This window comes from Carcharhinus amblyrhynchos, chromosome 8 (genome assembly GCF_965287045.1).
Source record: "Carcharhinus amblyrhynchos chromosome 8, sCarAmb.v2.hapA, whole genome shotgun sequence".
Taxonomy (NCBI): Eukaryota; Metazoa; Chordata; class Chondrichthyes; order Carcharhiniformes; family Carcharhinidae; genus Carcharhinus; species Carcharhinus amblyrhynchos.
The window spans coordinates 7803934-7826444 of NC_137331.1; the positions used below are offsets into that span (position 1 = coordinate 7803934).

At 41.9% G+C, this 22511-nt stretch overlaps 1 protein-coding gene across 1 annotated transcript in view; it reads right to left on the reverse strand.

Moving 5' to 3' along the window:
* sdha (succinate dehydrogenase complex, subunit A, flavoprotein (Fp)) overlaps window positions 1-22511 on the reverse strand; it is a 51347-nt gene that overhangs the window by 28574 nt on the left and 262 nt on the right. The window contains exons 2-9 of the mRNA XM_080193600.1: window positions 18934-19023; window positions 15704-15865; window positions 13320-13463; window positions 12615-12779; window positions 9014-9162; window positions 6328-6452; window positions 4674-4842; window positions 357-552 (exon numbers count right to left, since the gene is read on the reverse strand). Of these exons, the coding sequence (XP_080049726.1) occupies window positions 357-552; window positions 4674-4842; window positions 6328-6452; window positions 9014-9162; window positions 12615-12779; window positions 13320-13463; window positions 15704-15865; window positions 18934-19023 (1200 nt within the window). The remainder of the gene's footprint in view (window positions 1-356; window positions 553-4673; window positions 4843-6327; window positions 6453-9013; window positions 9163-12614; window positions 12780-13319; window positions 13464-15703; window positions 15866-18933; window positions 19024-22511) is intronic.

Sequence of the window (22511 nt, forward strand, 5' to 3'; positions counted from 1 at the left end):
TGCATGTGCTGGAGAGAAAGTGTGTGCTGTGTGCAAGTGCATGCCAGTGAGACTAAACCCCACACATTCTCACCACTCGTACCGTGAGCAAGTTAACAAGACTGGGAATGACACACAGATATTCAACGTTTTTTGGAAATTCATGTATATTGCTCAAATTAGGTCATTGAGGGGAAAACATGGAAATGTGGCCCCCTTGCAAAGGGTTGCACAAGCCTAGTCTCGATTGAGTGCTCGGGTTTCGAGAGGGAGGCTTGAACCCACAATCTTCGGATTCAGAGGCAAAAGTGTCCCCAATAATCCAAGGCTGATGCCTATAGAATTTGCTGAAATTAAACCTAAAAGTCTGCGATTACCTGTCCTTTAAAGTTGGTGGGGACACCTCCCATGTTGTAATGCACTGTAGGAAGAACAGGAATAGGCTCTTTGGTGACATCCACACCAGCAAAAATCATGGCTGTTTCTGAAATACCAGGCAATCGCGTTGCCAGCTGCTCAGGGGGTAGGTGGTGCAGTTGTAAGTACACATGATCTTTGTTAGGGCCACAGCCTCTGTTAAGACAATAAAGGCAAATGTCAAAGTCACAGAAATCTAGAGAAAGTACAATCCCTATACATATGCCATCCATGCTTCTAACAATCAAATACCCATACAGCATAATTAATAACCATTATCTATTGTCACAGGAAGCTATTATAAAACTGATCCTTATTAAGTATTGAGTGTGCTGGCCATTTCAGGCAATTCAATAAACTATCCAAACTTGTTCAAAGTGCAAATACTACTCATTTTTACTCATTGCTTTCAGACGTTGTGACAAACACATGACTGGAAAACTGAAATGTGGTCATTATAAAGTTGCCCAGCGTGTAGGTGAAGGAAGAGGTGTAAGTGTGGAAAAACATTGAAACTAGAAGCAGGAGTAGGTTAATCGGCCCTTTGAGCCTGCTCTGCCATTCATTTTGATCATGATTGATCATCAAATTCAATATCCTGATTCCCCCTTTCCTCCCATATCCCTTCAACCCCAAAAGCTGTATCTAATTTCTTCTTGAAATCAGACAATGTTTTGGCCTCAACTACATTCTGTGATAGTGAATTCCACACATTCACCACCCTCCGAGTGAAGAAATTTCTCCTCACCTCAGTTCTAAAATCTTATCCACAAACTATGACCCCTAGTTCTGGTCTCCCCCCATTACTGGGGGCACTCTTTCTGAATCTGCCCTGTCTAATTCTGTTAGAATTTTATAAGTTTATAAGATGCCCTCTCACTTTTCTTAACCCCAGTGAATATAATCCTGACTTAGTCTCCCCTCATATGACAGACCTGCCATCCCAGGAATCAGCCTGGTAAACCTCTGCTGTACTCCCTCTATAGTAAAGACATCCTTCCTCAGATAAGGACACCAAAATTGTACACAAAAGCAGCAGCTTGCTGCTCAGTGCTTTGCCACTGACTGCCATTGGTGTGTCTCTTCACTTGACTTGTGTGTTTTTCATCCATTAGTTTGTATTTATTTCCTGTTGTTTAGCAACTGCAACACTATGGAGGTAATGTTGCACATTTTTCAGATTTTTCTTTTATTGTTTTGTCTGGTGTATTCAAATTGGATGGCCTCCTGGAGGTTGGCTCAGTGCACCAGAGTTTTTCGGTTGTACCTTTTTGTTTGTTTTTATATTGACCAAGGTTTTAGACTTTTTAATCTCCTTAATGTCTCTCTGGGTTTCTGTTCTATCTTCTCCTCTCACTGATGGGATATAGCCCAGATTACCGAGAGAAGCAACAGAGGAAATTGCTGGGGCCTTGAGAGAAATCTGTGTATCCTCACTGGCTACAGGGGAGCTCCCAGAGGATCGGAGAATAGCCAATGTTGTTCCTTTGTTTCAGAAGGGTAGCATGAATAATCCAGATAATTACAGGCCATGAGCCTTACATCAGTGGTAGGGAAATTATTGGAGAGGATTCTTCGAGACAGGATTTTTTCCAACTTGGAAATAAGTTTACATATTAGTGAGAGGCAACACGGTTTTGTGAAGGGGAGGTCGTGTCTCAAGAACTTGATCGAGTTTTTCGAGGAAGTGACGAAAATGATTGATGAGGGTAAGGCAGTGAATGTTGTCTGCATAGACTTCAGTAAGGCCTCTGACAAGGTCCCTCATGGCAGACTGGTGCAGAAAATGATTTTAAACTGATGTTGTGAGACTTCTTACTGTGCCCAGCCCTGTCCAACACCGGCATCTCCATATCATCTCTTTTTTAGGACAAATTAGAAGAGCTGGAAACAGACTGATTACAGACATTGTCTTTAGTTTGTCCTCGACTATGCAAAATAAATATGGCAGAGGGTGAAAGATATGAGTTTCAAGTTGTTACAGATTTGTTTCAGCTCTAGCCATGGTTGTTTGAGAAAGCAGTTTTGGAAAATACCCAAGAACAGGTTCTCTTCATTGTGTCTGGGGAATGCTCAATCTCCAGATTGATGAGCTCTCATTTCCACTACCCTCCCCTGGTAATTTTTTAAGCCTTCCATATTAAAAATGATTGGATCTACAAATACTGTACATTGGCATAAGGTAGAAGGGAGTCTGTGTCCTCAGATTCCTGCCATTATTTTTTTCACTGCCTTATTTTGCTTCATACTGCCCGTCAAGTACCTTGAGATGTTTTATTACAATAAATGCGCTATATAAATGTAAGCTGATGTTGTTGCTTGATACCCAAGCAGAAGGCTGCCTAGAGAAATCTGGCACTGGGGCTTGTGCAGGGAGGATACCCAGTGTAAATAAATGATCCAAGAAAGAATAACCAGTGCCTTCCTTCCTCTTAGACGGTCTACGTGCTTCAAGTAAATTGTGCCTGATGTATCCTACAATTGATAATTGGCAGAAGTCATAGATCTTTTGTGATATACTCAATTTCATGATGCTTCTATTATCTGAATTAAGATGACATTTGTGCTCCAATACATTACAGGACATTCAGGCTGCAAATAATTCAAAACATTTCTCAAAAATAACTTCACATACAAACTTGATACAATGATAATGGAGCTGTTGATTAAAGAATCTCAACTAATTAGATTACAACAGACCCAGACAGGAAAACTGCAGGGGCAGAGCGCTTTGGGAATCATAGGCCCAAACCCATTCATTCCTTTCTTTCAAACATGCTATACTCCATGTATGGTATATCTCAAGGTAATCTTGTACATTTCCTCAATATTATTTTTCTGAAAGAACATTAATTGGGATAGTCATAGTATAAAGGGTTTAGAGGGGGTACGGATTTTTTGAAATGTATTCAGGGGAACTTTTTATGTCAATATATTGAAGGCCAACAAAGGTTGGATCTAATTATGGGGAACAAAGCCAGACAGATGTTTAAGGTGGCAGTGAGGGAGCATTTTCGTGACAGCAATCACAACATAGTACAATTTAACATGGAAACAGAAATTACTGGAAAATCTCAGCAGGTCTGACAGCATCTGTGGAAAGAGAATACAGCCAACATTTCAAGTGTGGATGACCCTTCGTCAGAACTGTGTGCTACAATTTAAGTTTGTTACGAAAAAGCCATAAGATGGTCTGTAAAAAACGGTTTTGGATTGGGGAAGGGAGATTCTATTAAGATAAGGCAGCATCTGGCCAAAGTAAACTGGGACCAGTGGGAGTGTTTGAAACGGAAATGGGAGAGTACAGGCTCAACATGTTCCCTTTGGGGTGAAACGTAGGGATAACAAGTCCAGAGAACCAGGATGTCTAGGAATATTCAGGGCTGAATAAGAAAGAAAAGAGAGGGCTTTTGCCAGTTACAAAGGGAGCAAATAGTAGAGGGTTTAGTGGAAAAGAGAAATGCAGGAGGGAACTTGCAGAAGCAATTAGGAGAGCAAAGGGGGAACATGAAAATCCACTGCTCGGTAGAATTATAGAGAATCTCAAGATATTCTAGAAATATATTAAGGGGAAGAGGATAACCAGGGAAAGAGCAGGGCCCATTAGGGACCAAAGGAAAAATTTGTACAGGAACCGGAGGATATTGGTAGGGTTAAACAAATACCCTGTCTTCGCTCGAGGGGAAGAGAACATAGGGACAGAATTCAGGGAGAGGACTGTGAAGTCCTTGAACAGTTTGACAAAGATTGAGGTGGTCTTGGAGGTTTTGGCAGGCTATGAGTAGATAAATCCCCAGGTCCAGATGAGTTGTCTCGCAGGCTGCTGTGGAAAGCAAGGCAGGAATTTTCAGCAGCTTTAATCCAAATTTTTAATTCCTCTCTGGCCACAGGGTAGGTGCCAAAGGACTGGAGGACAGCTAATGCGGTTCCACTTTTCAAGCAGGGTAGTAGAAATAAACCAGGGAATTGCAGACCAGTGTGTCCCACATCTGTGCTATGGAAACTATTGGAAAAAATTCTGAACGAGAAAATTAATCACCACTTTGAGAGGCAAGGTTTGATCAGGAATAATGAGCATGGCCTCATCAGATGGAAGCCATGCTTAATGAATTTGACTGAATTTTTCAAGGTAGTGATCAGTGTAGATGAGAGTAGTGCAGCTGGTGTAGTTTGTATCGGTTTTAGCAAGGCCTTTGACAAGGTCCCACATGGGGTAGGGTGGGGCAGACGGAAGGTGGGGTGAGGGACAAAGGCACAAACCTATAGGTAAATCTCACCGTCCTTCACGAATTTCGATTGTCATAGATCGTGAAACCACATCTCTTGAGGCAAGATCCTTTGCAACAGGAGCATAGCGCTCCATAAACCTCTCTCCCTCATTGTTGATGAGGATTCCACCTTCACCACGACATCCTTCAGTGATGAGGCAACCAGCACCATAAATTCCTAGGGCATACAACAAACATAACTTTCAGGCATTTCCCAATCTAAAAGCAGGATTCAGGGTATAAGTCAAACAAACAATCCAATGTGATTGATCATCCTACAATTATCCAACACAGATGTATCAGCTCTGAAGAAGTCATATGGATTCAAAATAGTCACTTTATATTTCCCTTCACAGATGCTGTCAGACCTGCTGGGTTTTTGTTATGACAAGAGCAGTTGTCACATATTATTTTAAAGCATTGTAAACTCACCTTGTACTATAAACTCAATGCTTTAAGTTTTTTAAAGAGTCAGCCTCGACTCAGTAGCAGTACCCCACATCTAAGTTCAAAGATTGTGTATTCAAGCCCCACTCAAAGACATGGGGCTGACACGCCAGTGCAGTACTCCATATGAACCTAACGCTAGTGCATTCTTGAGTATGAAGCCATCTGCCCTCGCTGGTGGACGCAATGAAATCCCTCAGCATGGTTCAATGAAAAGGAGGCCAGTGTCTTGGCTAATATTTGCCCATCAATCAAAATCTAAAACAGATAACCTTTGTCAATAATTGCATTTGCTTAGGATAGCATGGCTTGTATAACATGCTCCTGAAAACCTACTGGTGAGAAACTGGGATTTTCTGTGCTGATTTCTGGGCATTGTGAATGCTCCCAGAGCTCTACAACACGTAGGCACACTTTGTGGAACTATTCAGGCTACACATCATTTTGGTGAAGCCATTAGAGCAAGTGAGCTTTGAATGTCTACTAGACATATGCAGAGCAAGGACATCATGATGTCAATCAGCACTCTAGTACTGTCATTGTGGAGCTCAACCAATATCCAGTACACAGTTGAACATGCATTCAACAGCAGCAACACCAAATGGATCATCAACTACTTACAGCAGTGCTTTCCAAACTTTTTTTCCGATTGTGACTCCATTTTGAAGACTTTGATGAGGCTCGGACCCAAGAAAGTATTAGGTTTTTGGGATCAGATAAAGAGAGATGTCCCCTTTTCCTTTTGCTCTGCCACCTTTCGTTCAGCTCGCATCCAACCCTTGTTACGGCTTGCTGTTTCCTTGTCTCCCTAGAGGTTTTTCCTTTTTTATATTCATGTCAAGAATATATTAGGGTTAGGGCCATGTGTAGAACTTCAATGCCGATCCCCAGGATTCTCCCAATAGCATCTCCATTTGACATTCGTCATTGCTTTCTCAGATTCACAAGCCCAAATCATCTGTGACCCCAACGTAACCTTGACTTATGGGTTAGTTGTTGGTTTAATTTCAAGTGGCAAAACCATTCCTCTCACAGAAAAACTTTGTTTAAGCACCCAATCTGTAAATGAAGTCCCCTGGCATCACTGAGCTTGCAAAGCCATTCTAGTCATATCCTTTTTAGTTGCTGCCACAAAATCACTTAAGATCGTCATTAAAAAGAAATAGAAATAAAATCAAACGAATACACTGTGTATGTGTGGAAGTAATCCATGTACCTGTGGGATGAAACTGGACAAACTCCAAGTCCTGATTGGGTAATCCAGCTCGAGAAACCATGGCAGTCCCATCTCCAGTACTTGTATGCGCTGAAGTGCAACTGAAGTAAGTTCTTCCATATCCACTGCCAAACACAACAAATATTTACCCAACAGCTTAACTTCACATGAATGCATTTGCCTATATATCTTATCCACAATCTTATATGACATCTTGTGGTCAAACTGTACTTCTTAAAAGGACAATTTATCACTCCATTAAATTTCAGTTTTAATTCAGTTCTTAGTGGATAGGGGAATGACTTCTGACGTTGTTTATAAGGATGTCCAGTAGATATTTGATAAAATCCCTTAAAAGAGACTTAATTTAAGGGATACAGAAAAACATGGAATTATGTTCCAGATCTCACTGAGTGGCAGCAGATTTGAAATGCTTCAACCCGTAATTGGGTGACCCATACAAACTGCAGGATGAGCAACACCCCCATTGTATTTCCCACATTTATTCAGGGCAAATACCAGGGTCTAGTGTTGCAGGTTGACAGAGCGGACCTACGGACCTTGAGAAGGACAGGCTTGTGCAAGTGCTCTTTGAACTCAGGGGTACACATTATAAATTCCATCCCTCTCCAAAAAATAAGGCTGTTTCCACAAAAGCACTTCACAAAATTTAAAATAGATGGAAGTACATTACCACTAAATAAGGGCTGGTTAAATACACATTTTACCACATACCAAGCTAGATAACATAGACGTTGGAGGTGACGACAGCCCAGGCTTGACCAAATCTCGGCTGAGGCAGGGATCAGATCAAACACAATTAACACAAGTCATGGTCAGTTTCCTGGACATTTGTGAATCATCTAGAGGAGTTGGAGAGGTTTTCCACACTCCTTGTTTTACACTTCTCCTAGGAGATTGTCACTTTGATTTGATGCATTAGGCATCAAAACTCTATAGAGCAGGTTACATCAGCAGTGGGTAACCTGTTTCCCGGAGATCATGTGTGGTCCGTCTGGATCTGATTGTGGCCCAAGAGGCACTTTATTGACCGGTGGCCATGCACAGGGTTGCCATATTCCACTGATTTCCATTCGTGCTGTTTTATTCTTACTGGTATGAGTGAAGTGATACACACATAAAAGAAGGACAAATGAAGTGAAATGCATACTGATTACAAACATTGACTGTGAGAGCCACGCGCTCTCCCTGTGTTTGAAATATAAGAAGTTTGTTTTTAAAGTTAAAGTTTATTTATGAGTCACAATTAAGGCTTACATTAATGCTGCAACGACGTTACTGTGAAATTCCCCTAGTCACCACACTCTGGCGCCTGTTTGGGTCAATGCACCTAACTAGCATGTCTTTCAAACCGTGGGAAGAAACCACAATACCCTGAGGAAACCCACACAGACATGGGGAGAATGTGCAAACTCCACACAGACAGTGACCCGAGCTGAGAAATGAACCCAAGTCCTTGGCACTGTGAGGAAGCAGTGCTAACTTACTGTGCCACCCATTTCTTTTGTTTTTATCATTTGAAGTTGATGACAGTTCTATTAAAACAAAACTAAGCATCTTCTATAACGCATTATGAAATATTCAGCATGTATTAAATCTTATTTATGGGGTCATGGTTAGTGAACAAGTTTGATTTTAATCTTTTGGCCCACTAAAATGAAGGAGGGCTACTCGTGCAGCCCACTCATTAGCCTAGGTTGCCGGTCACTGGACTAGGTTGATCAGCTGGTCTTTTTCATCTAATATTTGTGTTTGTTCATGCCCCTGTCACATTTGATTTATGCACCACCAAAATTTAGCACCTGGATTCAAACTTAGATCTTTAAGTTGCTTCTGATTCAATGCAGTGGATCGAGTGCTCATCAGCATGCAACAGTGACATAGCTGTGTGGGGTAATTGATGAGTTCAGATGGAATAAAGTACTAAGCAGAGAAAATAAAATTCCTTTAACATTTTCCTCATTGTGGTTTCATGCTAAAATTTGGAAAAAAAATCTATATAATTCTAATTATGCCCTTATGGAAACCACTAACACTGTAGGATTACTTCAGTATCAGAACTGTATATATGCATTTTATATTACGTATAAAATATAAACGTTAGAATGGTGTGTTTTCAATTTTAAGTTGCATTGTTCTACAATGAGCATCTTCCCAGCTGCAATAGCTTTTCTTGAATAATTTTAGTCTATCATACTTAAACCATTTTTAATCGGTGAAGGCAGCACGACATTACAATGGTACTGTTGCGCTTTTTGGTTCCTGAAGCATTGGTTTAGTGGCTCCCTCATTTGGGGAATCAGTGGCAGGCAATACACAAGATAACTTAATTTTATGTAGCACCTTGCAATGTACATAGCATGTCCCAAATGCTTCACAGCTAATAAATACTTGTTCAGCATTGCTACTATCACATTGGAAAGTGTAAAAACCAAATGTGTATCTCAAAGTTCCACAAGCAGGAAACAAATAAGCCATTTTGTTTCAATTCTGTGGATCACGGGCTCTTGCTGACTAGAACATTAGAAGTACTCTAATGTGGAGTGAGAATTTCGACATTCATTTCAAAAGGCTTTGCTTCAACCTTTCCTCTGTAGACTGGATTCCCACAGTTTAGGAGTATTTGCTGCACACTTGCAAAGCAAATGCAGATACCCATTCTTACCCAGTAGCAAGCACAGTATTATTGGCTCTAAACCGGTGAATAGAACCATCTTCCATACACAGTGCGATGACACCGCGACACTCTCCGTTCTCCATTAGGAGATCCAAGGCAAAGTATTCAACAAAGTAGCTGGTGTCATACCGCAGTGACTGTAAAAAACACATTATAACAACTCTGATTATCCAATAGCAAAAAGGCAATACATTACACCTGCATTTTCTCAGAAATTTGGACAAATTAAAATTGTGCATCAAAAACAGAAAACGCTGGAAAATCTCAACAGGTCTGACAACATCTATGGAGAGAGAACAGAGCTAACATTTCAAGTCAGAATAACTTTTCACCCGGGGTGTTACATTAGGCATAAACCAAGCTCCAATGAGGGGTCATCCAAATTCAAAATGTTAGCTCTGTTCTCTCTCCAAAGATGCTGTCAGACCTGCTGAGATTTTCCAGCATTTTTTGTTTTCGTTTCAGATTCCAGCATCTGCAGTATTTTGTTTTTATCCTAAAATTGTGATTGGCTGCCAATTACTGCATGGCAATTGGGTTTCAAGATTTACAAGGCTAACGTAGGTTGCAGGCTCCAGTGTGATGTGTGAACTGGTTTTAAATGGCTTCAGTATTTAATCTTCTTAAATTTCTCCTTTTTATTTATTTTTTTAAAGACACACACTTTCTTATAAAGTCGAACTGTAAGACTGGATATCAATTTTCACATACAATAAGCAAATGTTTAACTCTTTAATTTGTATTGCTAAGTGTTTATGTGGTGTTAAACATAATTTAAGCAAAACAGCTGATCTCCACTGAACAACTACAGCAGAGATTTCACTTATAGCCAATTGTACAGGTTAAGGTTGTTGTGTGTCCTAACCTTATTGAGTTTTTTGAGAAAGTGACCAAAGAGGTGGATGGGGGTAAGGCAGTTGACGTGGTATATATGGATTTTAGTAAGGCGTTTGATAAGGTTCACCATGGTAGGCTTCTGCAGAAAATGCAGATGTATGGGATTGAGGGTAATCTAGGAAATTGGATCAGGAATTGGCTAGCAGATAGGAGACAGAGGGTGGTGGTTGATGGTAAATATTCGTCATGGAGTTCAGTTACGAGTGGTGTGCCTCAGGGATCTGTTTTGGGGCCACTGCTGTTTGTAATTTTTATTAATGATCTGGATGAGGGTATAGTTGGGTGGATTAGTAAATTTGCTGATGACACCAAAGTCGGAGGTGTGGTAGATTGTGAGGAAGGGTGTCATAGTTTGCAGGGAGACTTAGACAGGTTGCAGAGCTGGGCCGAGAGGTGGCGGATGGAGTTTAATGCGGAGAAGTGTGAGGTAATTCACTTTGGTAGGAACAACAGATGTGTCGAGTATAGGGCTAACGGGAGGACTCTGAATAGTGTGGATGAACAGAGGGATCTAGATGTATGTGTACATAGATCCCTGAAAGTTGGGAATCAAGTAGATAAGGTTGTTAAGAAGGCATACGGTGTCTTGGCGTTTATTGGTAGGGGGATTGAATTTAGGAGTCGCAGCGTCATGTTGCAACTGTACACAACTCTGGTGCGGCCGCACTTGGAGTACTGCGTGCAGTTCTGGTCCCCACATTATAGGAAGGACGTGGAGGCTTTGGAGAGGGTGCAGAGGAGGTTTACCAGGATGTTGCCTGGTATGGAGGGGAGGTCCTATGAGGAGAGACTGAGGGATTTGGGGTTGTTTTCGCTAGAAAGAAGGCGGCTAAGAGGGGACCTTATTGAAACATATAAGATGATTAGAGGTTTAGATAGGGTGGATAGTGATAGCCTTTTTCCTCAGATGGAGAAAGCTAGCACGAGGGGGCATGGCTTTAAATTAAGGGGGGGTAGTTATAGGACGGATGTCAGGGGTAGGTTCTTTACCCAGAGGGTGGTGAGGGATTGGAATGCCCTGCCTGCTGCAGTTGTAAATGCGCCTAGTTTGGGGGCGTTTAAGAGATCCGTGGATAGGTTTATGGATGAAAAGGGATTGGTTTAGGTTAGAGGGTCATTGTTTTTTAACTGGTCGGCGCAACATCGTGGGCCGAAGGGCCTGTTCTGCGCTGTAATGTTCTATGTTCTAAAACAAGAGACTAATCTTTCTGGTGCTGCTTCCAACAGCCTATGAGATTGTACAGAGTGCATCAGGGTATTACATTAAGATGCATCTCATGGAGGATTGGGGGAGGACATTAATTTTGATCCATGAGAGTGATGAGGACCAGGATATCCCTCTGCCATCCATCCACATATTCCACTCAACACAAACATGATCCTTAATTGGCTTGTTGAGTCACACATATAAAGGTTGAAACAGGGAAATTAGATCCTCTGGTAATAATTGTAATTTGGGTGATATTGCTTCACAGATGGCTCTTGATATCATCGGTTATATGGAATCTGAATAGCTGCATTCTTTGTTGGCCCGAGACGCCCATTCCACACATTTATCAATTCATAACCTCACTTTGCCCTCACCCCTGAACATGCACAAAGATTCCTGCAGGAAACTTCATTCAATTGACCATGCAAACTAGTATCACCATGAATCTTATCTCCTCATCTCATTCCTTGTGGTTTTTACTCAAACAGTTTTCAAACCTTTCCGTTCCACCACGTGGTCACCAATCATATTGAAATTCAAGGGCATTTAACCATGTCGCCATAACTTAGCATCATAGGTATTTGTGTTTTGCTGCTATCTGATGAAGGATTGTTGGAAATTGGTAAATTTTGGCATCGAGATCTTTTGGGCCTTTTGGTAATCTCCGAGCCATCTTGGTCTTCTGCACAACACTAAACATTTTCATTCCATAAAACAGCTACTTCATCTGATTGTTAGTGTGAAATCATTGCTGGATTCAGGGTTTGATTCAACTCACTTAAGTTGTTCATACGCATTGCATTTCCAGTGATGTTGTAACTAGTCTGACAATATCAGGGACGCATTCCAATTCGTGCTTCCCAAGATGACGCCAGTGGCTGGTCCTGTTCTCAGGGCACACGTGATCATCTTTTTCAGGGAAGATTCCTCCTTTTATTCCTGCACAAGTTTTTCATGAACTCTGACATTGCACTGTTATTTGAGTCATTAAATAATATGATTTTTAGCTTAAAACCAGCCTCGTATTTGGTTCTTTCTGCCAGAGGACCTATTTCTGTTCATCATTCACTAGCCACAGTCTGCTGTGTGGACATGTCTCAATTTTAATTACATCATCAGCAGCACTTGTATCTTCTGCTGCCAAGGCCCCAAGGTTCTGGAATTCCCCCAATAAACCTTTCTGCTTCATTCCTCCTTTAAGATGCACCTCAAAATTTACTTAATTGATTGACCTGCCCTAATATTTCATTACATGCTTTGGTGTGAAATTTTGTTTGTTAAAATGAATGTGAAGTGCCTTGGAGCATAATATTTAATTGAAGATAATACAGAAATACAAGTTGTTACTGAGAAGGCAAAGTAAAAATTTATATTTACAGGTACAGAGCTTAATCCCACTTTTCTGATGAACAATCAATGCCCAAAAATATTAACTATCCCTCTGCTCTACGGATGCTAACTGACATCTTGAACATTTCTTACCCTGCCGTACAGTGTATGCAGCAAAGAGTGTCCAGTCCGGTCTGCAACACAACAGCAGCGGTGAGCCTGTCCCCCTTTTCCAAACTGTAAACTTTGTCCGCCAAATGCACGTTGGTAAATCTTGCCTGCCTCCGTCCTACTGAAAGGCATTCCATAGTTTTCCAGCTAGTGTGAAGACAAAAAGAAACACGAAATTTGTCAACAGTTCAATATCGCAGAAAAAGATTTAGACTCCACGAGCCCAATCTTCTAAGCTGGATAATAGCAGTTGCTTTCCCCAGTGTTTTCTGCTGCCAAGGTGTGGTTTCCATTAATGGGGGTAACGCTGACAGGAAATGCACTGATAAGTTTTTTTGAATAAATAATAGCAAAAATAGACAAGAAAATCATTCTATAATCTAATGAAACTTGCAAGAATTGCTACCGCACATATATAGCTTCCTTATACCCTCAAGTCAATCAACCAATTAGTGTAGTAATATGCTTAAATTCATGTTGTGGACTGACACCCCTCAAAATTTGGTTGAGAAGGCTCAAATTTAATTCATTGAGGACTTTAACGGCTATCAGAGGGAAAATAAAACTTTCCAGCATTTTGGACTGGGTATAATGTTATGTCACAAGGATAGCATGCTGAGCTGTTACCCCAACCGCTCCACCGTTAAAGCATACCTGCTGTTTGAAAATCTCCTTGTGCCATCTTACCTCAATGACAGCAGCTGGTGCCTGTTCGGTCATATAGTGGATTGCATCTTGATCTCCCAGCCAATCAGATCCTTTGACTGTATCGTAAAAATGCCACCTCCAGTCATCAGCCTCCATATTACCCAGTGCAGCATTTATTCCACCCTGCAAACACAACCAGAATGTTTCCCTGAGCCCTCTTTTCATTTGTTGGGTAGCTGTCATTGGAGGGTGTCAGGGAAGAAATCAAACTCTTCCCTGCAATTAGAATCAGCATACAAATCATCAAACACTCTCAAGTCAAGCACAAAACAAATTAGATGAACAGTGCAGAAACATTCTTTTGACTTTGTCCCATTGTTGGTTCTTAATCTTAACCTTAGCAATGAGCTTCTGACTCATCAGAATCAATTTTTGATAAGAATAATCATGATTAACAACAGAGTAAAAATATTTGGATAATTACAGTCGATTGTTGGGCTGTCATTTGTTATTATTAAAAAACAAAGAAGCTCTGTTAAAACAGGTAAACTTATTTCAAGAAATAATCTTAAAAGGGAACACACATCCATCAGTCTCCCCTGCATTAAAAAATGTCAAACATATTTCAACACCTTTTAAGTAAACATTCTCCTATCTCTTTCATTCAAATTCAAGAGAACAATTGGATAAGAAAGAAAGTATTTATGTAACATCTTTCACGACTAAGGATTAATTGTCTCAAAGTGATTTACGGCCAGGGAGTACTTTTAAAGGGTAATGTTTCATCCAAAAGATGAAGACAGAAAGAGAGAAAAAACAAAAGGGAGAAAGTGAGCCATAGAGGAGGTGCAAGTGCAAGGAAAAGAGAGGGCATGAGAGAGCAAAGGAAGACTTGCATTTCGATAGCAGCCTTCACAACGCCAGGAAGTTCATGTTTTTACATAAAAGTACTTATGATGTTTACTCAATGCTGCAATGTATGAAACACAGCAGCCAATTAGAAGATCTTTAACTCAGCATGTTGGCACAATGGTTAGCACTGCTGCTTCATTGTCCAAAGATGTGCAGGTTAGGTTGACTGGCCATGCTAAATTGCCCTTTAGTGGTAGCGGGACTAGCAGGGTAAATACATGGGGTTATGGGGAGAGGGGCTGGGTGGGATTGTGGTCGGTGCTGAATGGCCTCCTTCTGCACTGCAGGCATTCTAACCCACAAAACTTTCAACTCAATAATGTGAGTGCTACCAGTAAGGCTGACATCTTGCTGGTACTAAACTAGCAACCAAATCCTTTCCATCTTTAAAATTTTTCAATATTTCATTTACAGAAGGTTAAAATAGTCATGAACTTTGTCACTAAGCATTAAATCTATACAGCACTCAAATGTCATGTGATAGATTTAGAATCATCTTCTATTCCATGTATCCTTGATGGTGTTCTATGCTCAAGAAACTCAACAGTTTAAGCAGTATTGATTGCGTGTATTTCAGTTACTATAAGAGCTGAAGATTATAGTTCTGCAGTGTAACAGGTACACTTCCTCAGATATTACTGTAGTCTTTACATAGTTCTAATCTAGAAGATGCACAACATACACCCCATAATTGGCAGCTCCACATTCCATCCCACAAACAGCATCCTTCATTCTGCAATCCATGCAGTTCTGTATTCTACCCTGTGCAGAATATACTTTCTACTCTTCTGCGGTAAAATGTATAGCTTTACATCCCAACTCTTGCCCATTTACAATCTGTGTTCAACCTTATGCACAGATTGCAATATCCACAACACTGCAGTTTTCATACACCTTGAATGGACCTTTATCTGAAGTTGTTCAATACAGTGCCATTTGTGGCTCAGAGGCAGCAACGTTTGCCTAAGATTGAATTTTGTGTCTGACCCCAAAAACTCTATCTCAAAATTCTGTGTAGAACTGAAAGAATGTTCTGTTGACAAAGATGCCATTTCCTGATGGAACTTAGGCCCCATCTGGCCATGCGGATTTAAAAAGATCTGGTCTTTAATCCTATTGCTGCATGTGGGATCTTGCTGTGCACCAGGTGGCAGCCAGCCACAACCACATCTTTCACGCCTGCCACAATCAAGTCCCCAGCCACATCCCTGAGCACTGACGTAAGTCACATAGGCTAGTATTGGCCTTTGCCACAGCTGCGTGCCTGAACACCAGCTGAGCCAACTGTTGCCCAGCCACATTCCCTAATACCTGCCCTAACTGGATCTCCTAGCACTGACTCCAGTCACACGCCCACGCATCAATCCAACAATTCTCATTCTGTATGGCTCTCATGATCTTCACTCACAATGGCTGTGGGAACAGTCCAGTCAGTACACTGCTCACAATCAAACATGAATCAGGAAACATCATAGCTTGCGACGCAAGGCAAAAACATTCGTGCATCTCACCTGAGCAGCGACTGTGTGTGATCTAGTTGGAAAAAGTTTTGAAATACAGGCAGTGTTGAAACCAGCCTCGGATAAACCAAAAGCTGCTCGTAAACCAGCACCACCTGCTCCAACCACAACCGCATCAAACTCATGATCAACGACTGGGTACTGATTGGAGATCTGCATCAGGAAAACAAAACACAGACACATTGTGGTTACCAAGTCTAACAGCACAGACTTCAAAATTAAAGCTTTAGAGAGACAACATCACTAGTGTGTAAAACAATTTATATTTATAAAGTAAATTTAAGACAATGGAAGGTCCAAAGCAATTCACAGAAGCATTATAAAACAGTGGCACTGAACCAAATTAGAAGATACGAGGTTACATGACCAAAAGCTCAAAGAGGGAGGCTTTGGAGAGTCTGAAAGGAGGAAAGTGAGTTGGAGAGGCAGAGTGGTGCAGGGTTGGTGTTCCAGAGTTTGGAGCTGAGACACTGAAGGCACAACCACTGATCGTGCATTTCTCAATTATAATCACACCACTCAGGGGCAGAATTAGTGGAACACAGATAACCTAGAAGGTTGGGGGCTGGAGGAGATTGAAGATGACCATGAAAGAATTTGAAACGAAGTTTGACATCTTTAAAATCAAGACATTGCTTGACAGGGAGCCAAAGTAGGCCAGCGAGCACAGTGGTGATAAAGGAAAGAGAAAGGGAACTTGCTGAGAGTTAAGACGTGGACAGGTAAGGTTTGGATGACCCCATGTTTAAAGTATAGAATGTCACAGACCAAGGTGGTCTTAATATTGGCACCAAGGTCATACAAGGTTGGAAATTCAATCAGCATGAGCGGTAACACCAAGTTTGCAAACAGACTGGCTTAATCTCAGACTGTAAATAGGGAGAGGGGTGAAGTCAGGAGTTAGGAAATGCAGGAACTGTCAAGGAACTGAACACAATGGCTTCAGTCTTGCCAATATTTAACTGGAGGAAATTTCTGCTCATCCAGTAATGAATCATAGAAACCCTACAGTGCAGAAAGCGGCCATGTGCACCGACCACAATCCCACCCAGGCCCTACTACCATATCCCTACACATTTGCCTACTAATTCCTCTTACCTACGCATCTCAGGACATTAAGGGGCAATTTTAGCATGCCCAATCAACCTAATCTGTACATCTTTGGACTGATGGAGGAAACTGGGGCACAAGGAGGAAACCCACACAGCCACGAGGAGAATGTGCAAACTCTACACAGACAGTGACCCAAGTCAGAAGTCGAACCTAGGTCCCTGGAGTTGTGAAGCAGCAATGCTAACCACTGTGATACTGTGCCGTCTAATGGATGTCAGATAAGCAGTCTGATAATTTAGCAACAGAGGAGGAATAGGGGGCAGGATGTAGATGAAAGCTGGTAGGGGACCGATGCTTGAGGGACATCAAAGGTAATGGTGCAATGGCTGGAAGAGAGGGCATTGTAAGTGATCCTCTGGCTACGATTAGCTAGATAAGACTGGAACCATGTGCGACCGGTCCCAGCCAGTTGGATGACCGGAGGGAGGAGTTGGAGGAGGATAGTAGGTCAGTTGTTTAAAAAGTTGCAGATGGGTCAAAAAGGATGCTAAAGGAAAGTTTACCTTTGTTAGTCACATAAAATGTCATTTGTAACTTTGATAAGTGCCAATTTGATTTTGTGGCAAGACAGAAATTTGATCAAAGGGATTCAAATAGAGTTCTGGGAAAGAATTTGGGACGTGACAACATGTTCAAGGATTTTGGCAAGGAAAGACAGGCTGAAGATGGAATGGTAGTTTTCAACTCTAAAATTAGAAACTGGAGGCACACTAGAGGCTACCTATTCTCGTTTCCCTTTGTGTTATAGCACCATGGACATATTTGAGGAAGGTTGTTCTTGCTATAGAAAGAGTGCAATGAAGGTTTACCAAGCTGACTCCTGGAATGGCAGATCTATCATATGAGGAGAGACTAAATCAGTTAGGTTGTATTCATTGGCGTTTAGAAGAGTGTAAGGGGATCTCCAAGACCTATAAAATTCTAACAAGATTAAACAGGGTGGATTCAGAAAGAATGTTCCCAATGGTGGGGGAGTCTAAAGCTTGGGGTCATAGTTTAAGGTGAGGGGTAAACCTTTCAGAACTAAGGTGAGGTGAAATTTCTTCAAGGGGGTGAATATGTGGAATACACTCCCACAAAAAGTAGTTGAGACCAAAACATGTGATTTCAAGAAGAAATTAGACGTAGCTCTTGGGGCTAATAGGGATCAAGGGATATAGAGGGAGTGGGGGAGCAGATATCAGGATATTGAATTTGATGATCAGCCATGATCAAAATGAATGGCAGAGCAGGTCCAAAGGGCCGAATGGCCTATCCTGCTTCTATTTTCGATGGTCTTGAAAGTGTCACTGGAAGGAAAACATGGAGTTGATCATTCACCTTTAAGACAAACTAGCAACAAATCCATTTAAAATGGATTTTAAATGGATTTATTTCTTGTGAAGTGTCAGTTCAATATTATCATCAATATTAGAAATAAAAGTACTTGTTTTGTAAGATAATGGGGCAGATATTTGTGGTGATGAGATTGAATGGGTGACATTAAATTGACATTGATTTTACTTGCCCACCCCACCCTCCATGGTTGGGTTTACCAATTCACATGAAAGGTACCATTAAGAAGATGCAGCTCCTCACACTTCCCAGATCTGAGGCCACTCTCTGAAAAGTCCCAATAACTGACCTTTCACATTGTTGCTCTGATTGGTGGCTGTGGCTATGCCCAAAATCCAGCCTATGGTTTCCTGCCATGACCCAGATGGTTGCAGTGGGGTCTATGGAGCAGATTCCCATCATCCCTCATCCAGACCTCTGACTTTGGTCTTAATTCAGTCACGATGACACCCAATGGACAGGTTTGTGGCCCTGGAGAATCCAAAGATCCCTAGTGTCATGGTGGGACTGCGTTTTTTCCTCTCTGTAAGCAAGTCGCATTTTCCAACAAACACAGACTGAAACCATTAAACTGAAATAAGGTCTTACTAAAAAACAGCAGGCTTTAAAAATGCATGGGTCTCAAAATCCAGAAAACATCAACAAGGTTCATTTGGACACATTAGAATTTTCTGTCTGAGTGCTGGGCATTGATGATCATGTAAAGAATCACAGAACTCTAACCAATAGCTACACTAAGAGGCTGACGGTTGATCTTACGAATCTTTACTCACTGCAGTTGAAACTTTGGCCGCACTTTTGTTACGTTTCCCATTGACGGCAAAGTGGAATCTGCGAGCTGCAGTTTGAAACACTGCAGGAACCTGTATTTAAAAAAAACAATTCAATAGATTAGAAATGATAGATCAATACTCCTGGCACAAATAGAAACAAATTTCAAACTGTCAGAACAAGTGATCTCTGAAATTTTCCCAAAAAACATGAAAGGGAAATGATGTGCACTCATGCAGTGCCCAATCAACAGAAATCTCTTAAAGTGCTTTCAATAGAATCAATCACTTCAAGATGCAGTAACATTCGTGGAGGGTAAGGAAGTGGCCATTTTGGATCCAGCCAACCAAATGCTTGATGTTTCAGTTTCTGTTTTTTATTGATTTCGGAAACAATGCTGAGCAGAACTTCAGGAAAACCCCGACTCTTCTTCCAAAAGTGGCGACAAAACTTTTAATGACCATCTGAACTAACAGAAATGAGAGCACCTTCAGCTTAGCCAAATGCATTGCCTCTGACAAATCATTTGTTCAGAAATAGGAGGTATCACACTAGGAGGAAATGCAAGACAGGCTAAGATGGATTCGGAACGAATGTGCAAAAGGCACCGGATGCAATTGATAACGGTGACCTTCAGGTACAAGTAGTCACATGGAATGATGATATAATGACAATTGAGACAGGAGTCAAACAAGGGGAGGAATAGGCAGCAAATATTCATGGCTACATTGTAAACAAGAAAACCAGAGTAGGGAAATAGGAAGGGGGGACATGGCAGCATTGATCAAAGATATTGTTACATTATTAGAAAGGAATTAAGTGGCTTTAGGGTTAAAGGCAGAATCGATTTGGCCCCAGGGATCAAATCGATTCTGCCTTCTGGCTCTGATATATATTAATGACTTGGGCATAATTTCAAAGTTTGAAGATGCCTTGAAATTTAAGAAATATAGTAAATGGTGAGGATAGGAGGTTGGGGGGAAGGTGGGGTTGGGCAGAGACAGCCAGTGAAATTTGTTAAAGTAGGATTGAAAGAATCCTAGCATTAAAAGAGGACATGCCTCTGTCTACATCAACAGGGATGAAGTGGAAATGGTCAAGAGCTTCAAGTCTTTAAGTGTCCATGCTACCAACAACCTGTCCTGGTCCCTCCACGTCAATGCAATAGTTAAGAAAGCCCACAACACCTCTACTTTCTCAGGAGGCTAGGGAAATTTGGATTGTCAGCTACGACTGTCCCATTGTTAAGACGCAGCATTGTCTCACTGGTAAAATGCAGCATGGGTTCATGAAGGGCAGGTCATGTTTGATTAATTTGGTGGAAGTCTTTGAGAACATTACATGTGCAGTGGACAATGGGGAACCTGTGGATGTGGTGTATCTGGATTTCCAGAAGGCATTTGACAAGGTGCCGCATCAAAAGCTGCTACATAAGATGAAGGTGCACAGTGTTACAGGTAATGTATTAGCATGTACAGAGGATTGGTTAACTAACAGAAAGCAAACAGTGGGGGTAAATGGGTGTTTTTTTGATTGGCGATCAGTGACTAGTGGTGTGTCTCAGGGATCAGTATTAGGACCACAATTGTTTATGATTTACACAGATGGTTTGGAGTTGGGGTCCAAGTGTAGTGTGTCAAAATTCACAGATGACACTAAGATGGGTGGAAGAGCAAAGTGTGCAGAGGATGCTGAAAATCTGCAAAGGCATACAGATAATCTAAGTGAGCGGGCAAGGGTCTGGCAGATGGAGCACAATGCTGGTAAATATGAGGTCATCCATTTTGGTAAGAATAACTGCAAAATGGACTCTTATTTAAATGGTAAAAAATTGCAGCATGCTACTGTGCAGAGGGACCTGGGTGTTCTTGTGCAGGAATCTCATGGAATTGGTTTGCAGGTGCAACAGGTAATTAAGAAGGCAAATGGAATTTTGTCCTTCATTGTTAGGGGGATGGAGTTTAAAAACAGCGAGATTATGTTGCAGCTGTATAAGGTGCTGTGTACATTTTGGTCTCCTTACTTGAGAAGGGATATACTGGCACTGGAGAGGGTGCAGAGGAGATTCACTAGGTTGATTCTGGAGTTGAGAGGGTTGACGTATGAGGAGAGACTGAGTAGACTGGGGCTACACTCATTGGTATTCAGAAGAATGAAGGGAGATCTTATTGAATCATATAAGATTATGAAGTGAATAGATAAGGTAGAAGCAGCAAAGTTATTTCCACTGGCGGGTGAAACTAGAACTAGAGGGCAGAGCCTCAAAATAAGGGGAAGCAGATTTAGGACTGAGTTGAGGAGGAACTTCTTCACACAAAGGATAGTGAATCTGTGGAATTCCCTGCCCAGTGAAGCAGTTGAGGCTACCTCATTGAATGTTTTTAAAGCAAGGACAGATACACATTTTTGAACGGTAAAGGAATTACGGGTTATGGTGAGCGGGCAGGTAAGTGGACCTGAGTCCACAAAAAAAAAGATCAGCCATGATCTTGTTGAATGGCAGGGCAGGCTCGAAGGGCTAGATGGCCTACTCCTGCTCCTAGTTCTTATGTTTGTTGTTCTGACTCTCAGATACACCGTGGAAAGTATTCTTTCTGGTTGAATCACAGCTTGGTATGGCTCCTCCTCTGTCCATGACCACGAAGGGACTACAAAGGGTTGTGAACGAAGCCCAGTCCATCACACAAACCAGCCTCCCTGACACTGATTCTGTCTACACTTCCTGCTGCCTCGGAAAGAACATAAGAACATAAGAAATAGGAGCAGGAGTAGGCCATCTGGCCCTTCGAGCCTGCCCCGCCATTCAATAAGATCATGGCTGATCTGTCGTGGCTCAGTTCCACTTTCCCGCCCTCTCCCCATAACCCTTAATCCCCTCTCTTATCAAAAACCCATCAACCCGCTTCTTAAAAATATTTAGCGAGGCAGCCTCCACCACTTCAACGGGCAGAGAATTCCAGAGATTCACCACCCTTTGAGTGAAGAAGTTCCTCCTCAACTCCGTTCTGAACTGCCCCCCCTTTATCTTGAGGCTGTGCCCCCTAGTCCTACTGTCTTTTTTGAGCGGGAAGAGTCTTTCCACCTCTATCCTATCCATCCCATTCATCATCTTATACGTCTCAATGAGATCTCCCCTCATTCTTCTAAACTCTAACGAGTACAAGCCTAGTTTATTCAGCCTCTCCTCATAGCTCAACCCCCTCAACTCCGGTATCAGCCTAGTAAACCTCCTCTGCACTCCCTCCAAGGCCAAAATATCCTTGCGCAGGTGCGGCGCCCAAAACTGCACACAGTACTCCAGCTGCGGCCTCACCAATGCCCTATACAGCTGCAGCAAGACCTCCCTACTTTTATATTCAATCCCCCTCGCTATAAAGGCCAGCATCCCATTTGCCTTCCTGACCACCTGCTGCACCTGCAGGCTGGGTTTTTGCGACTCATGCACAAGGACCCCGAGGTCCCTCTGCACCGTCGCCTGCTGCAGCCACCCACCCCCAACATCTTCCCTCCCACCTCCTTCCACCGGGAAAAAGGTGCAAAAGCCTGAGGTCGCATCAGCATTTATTTATATAACTCGAGT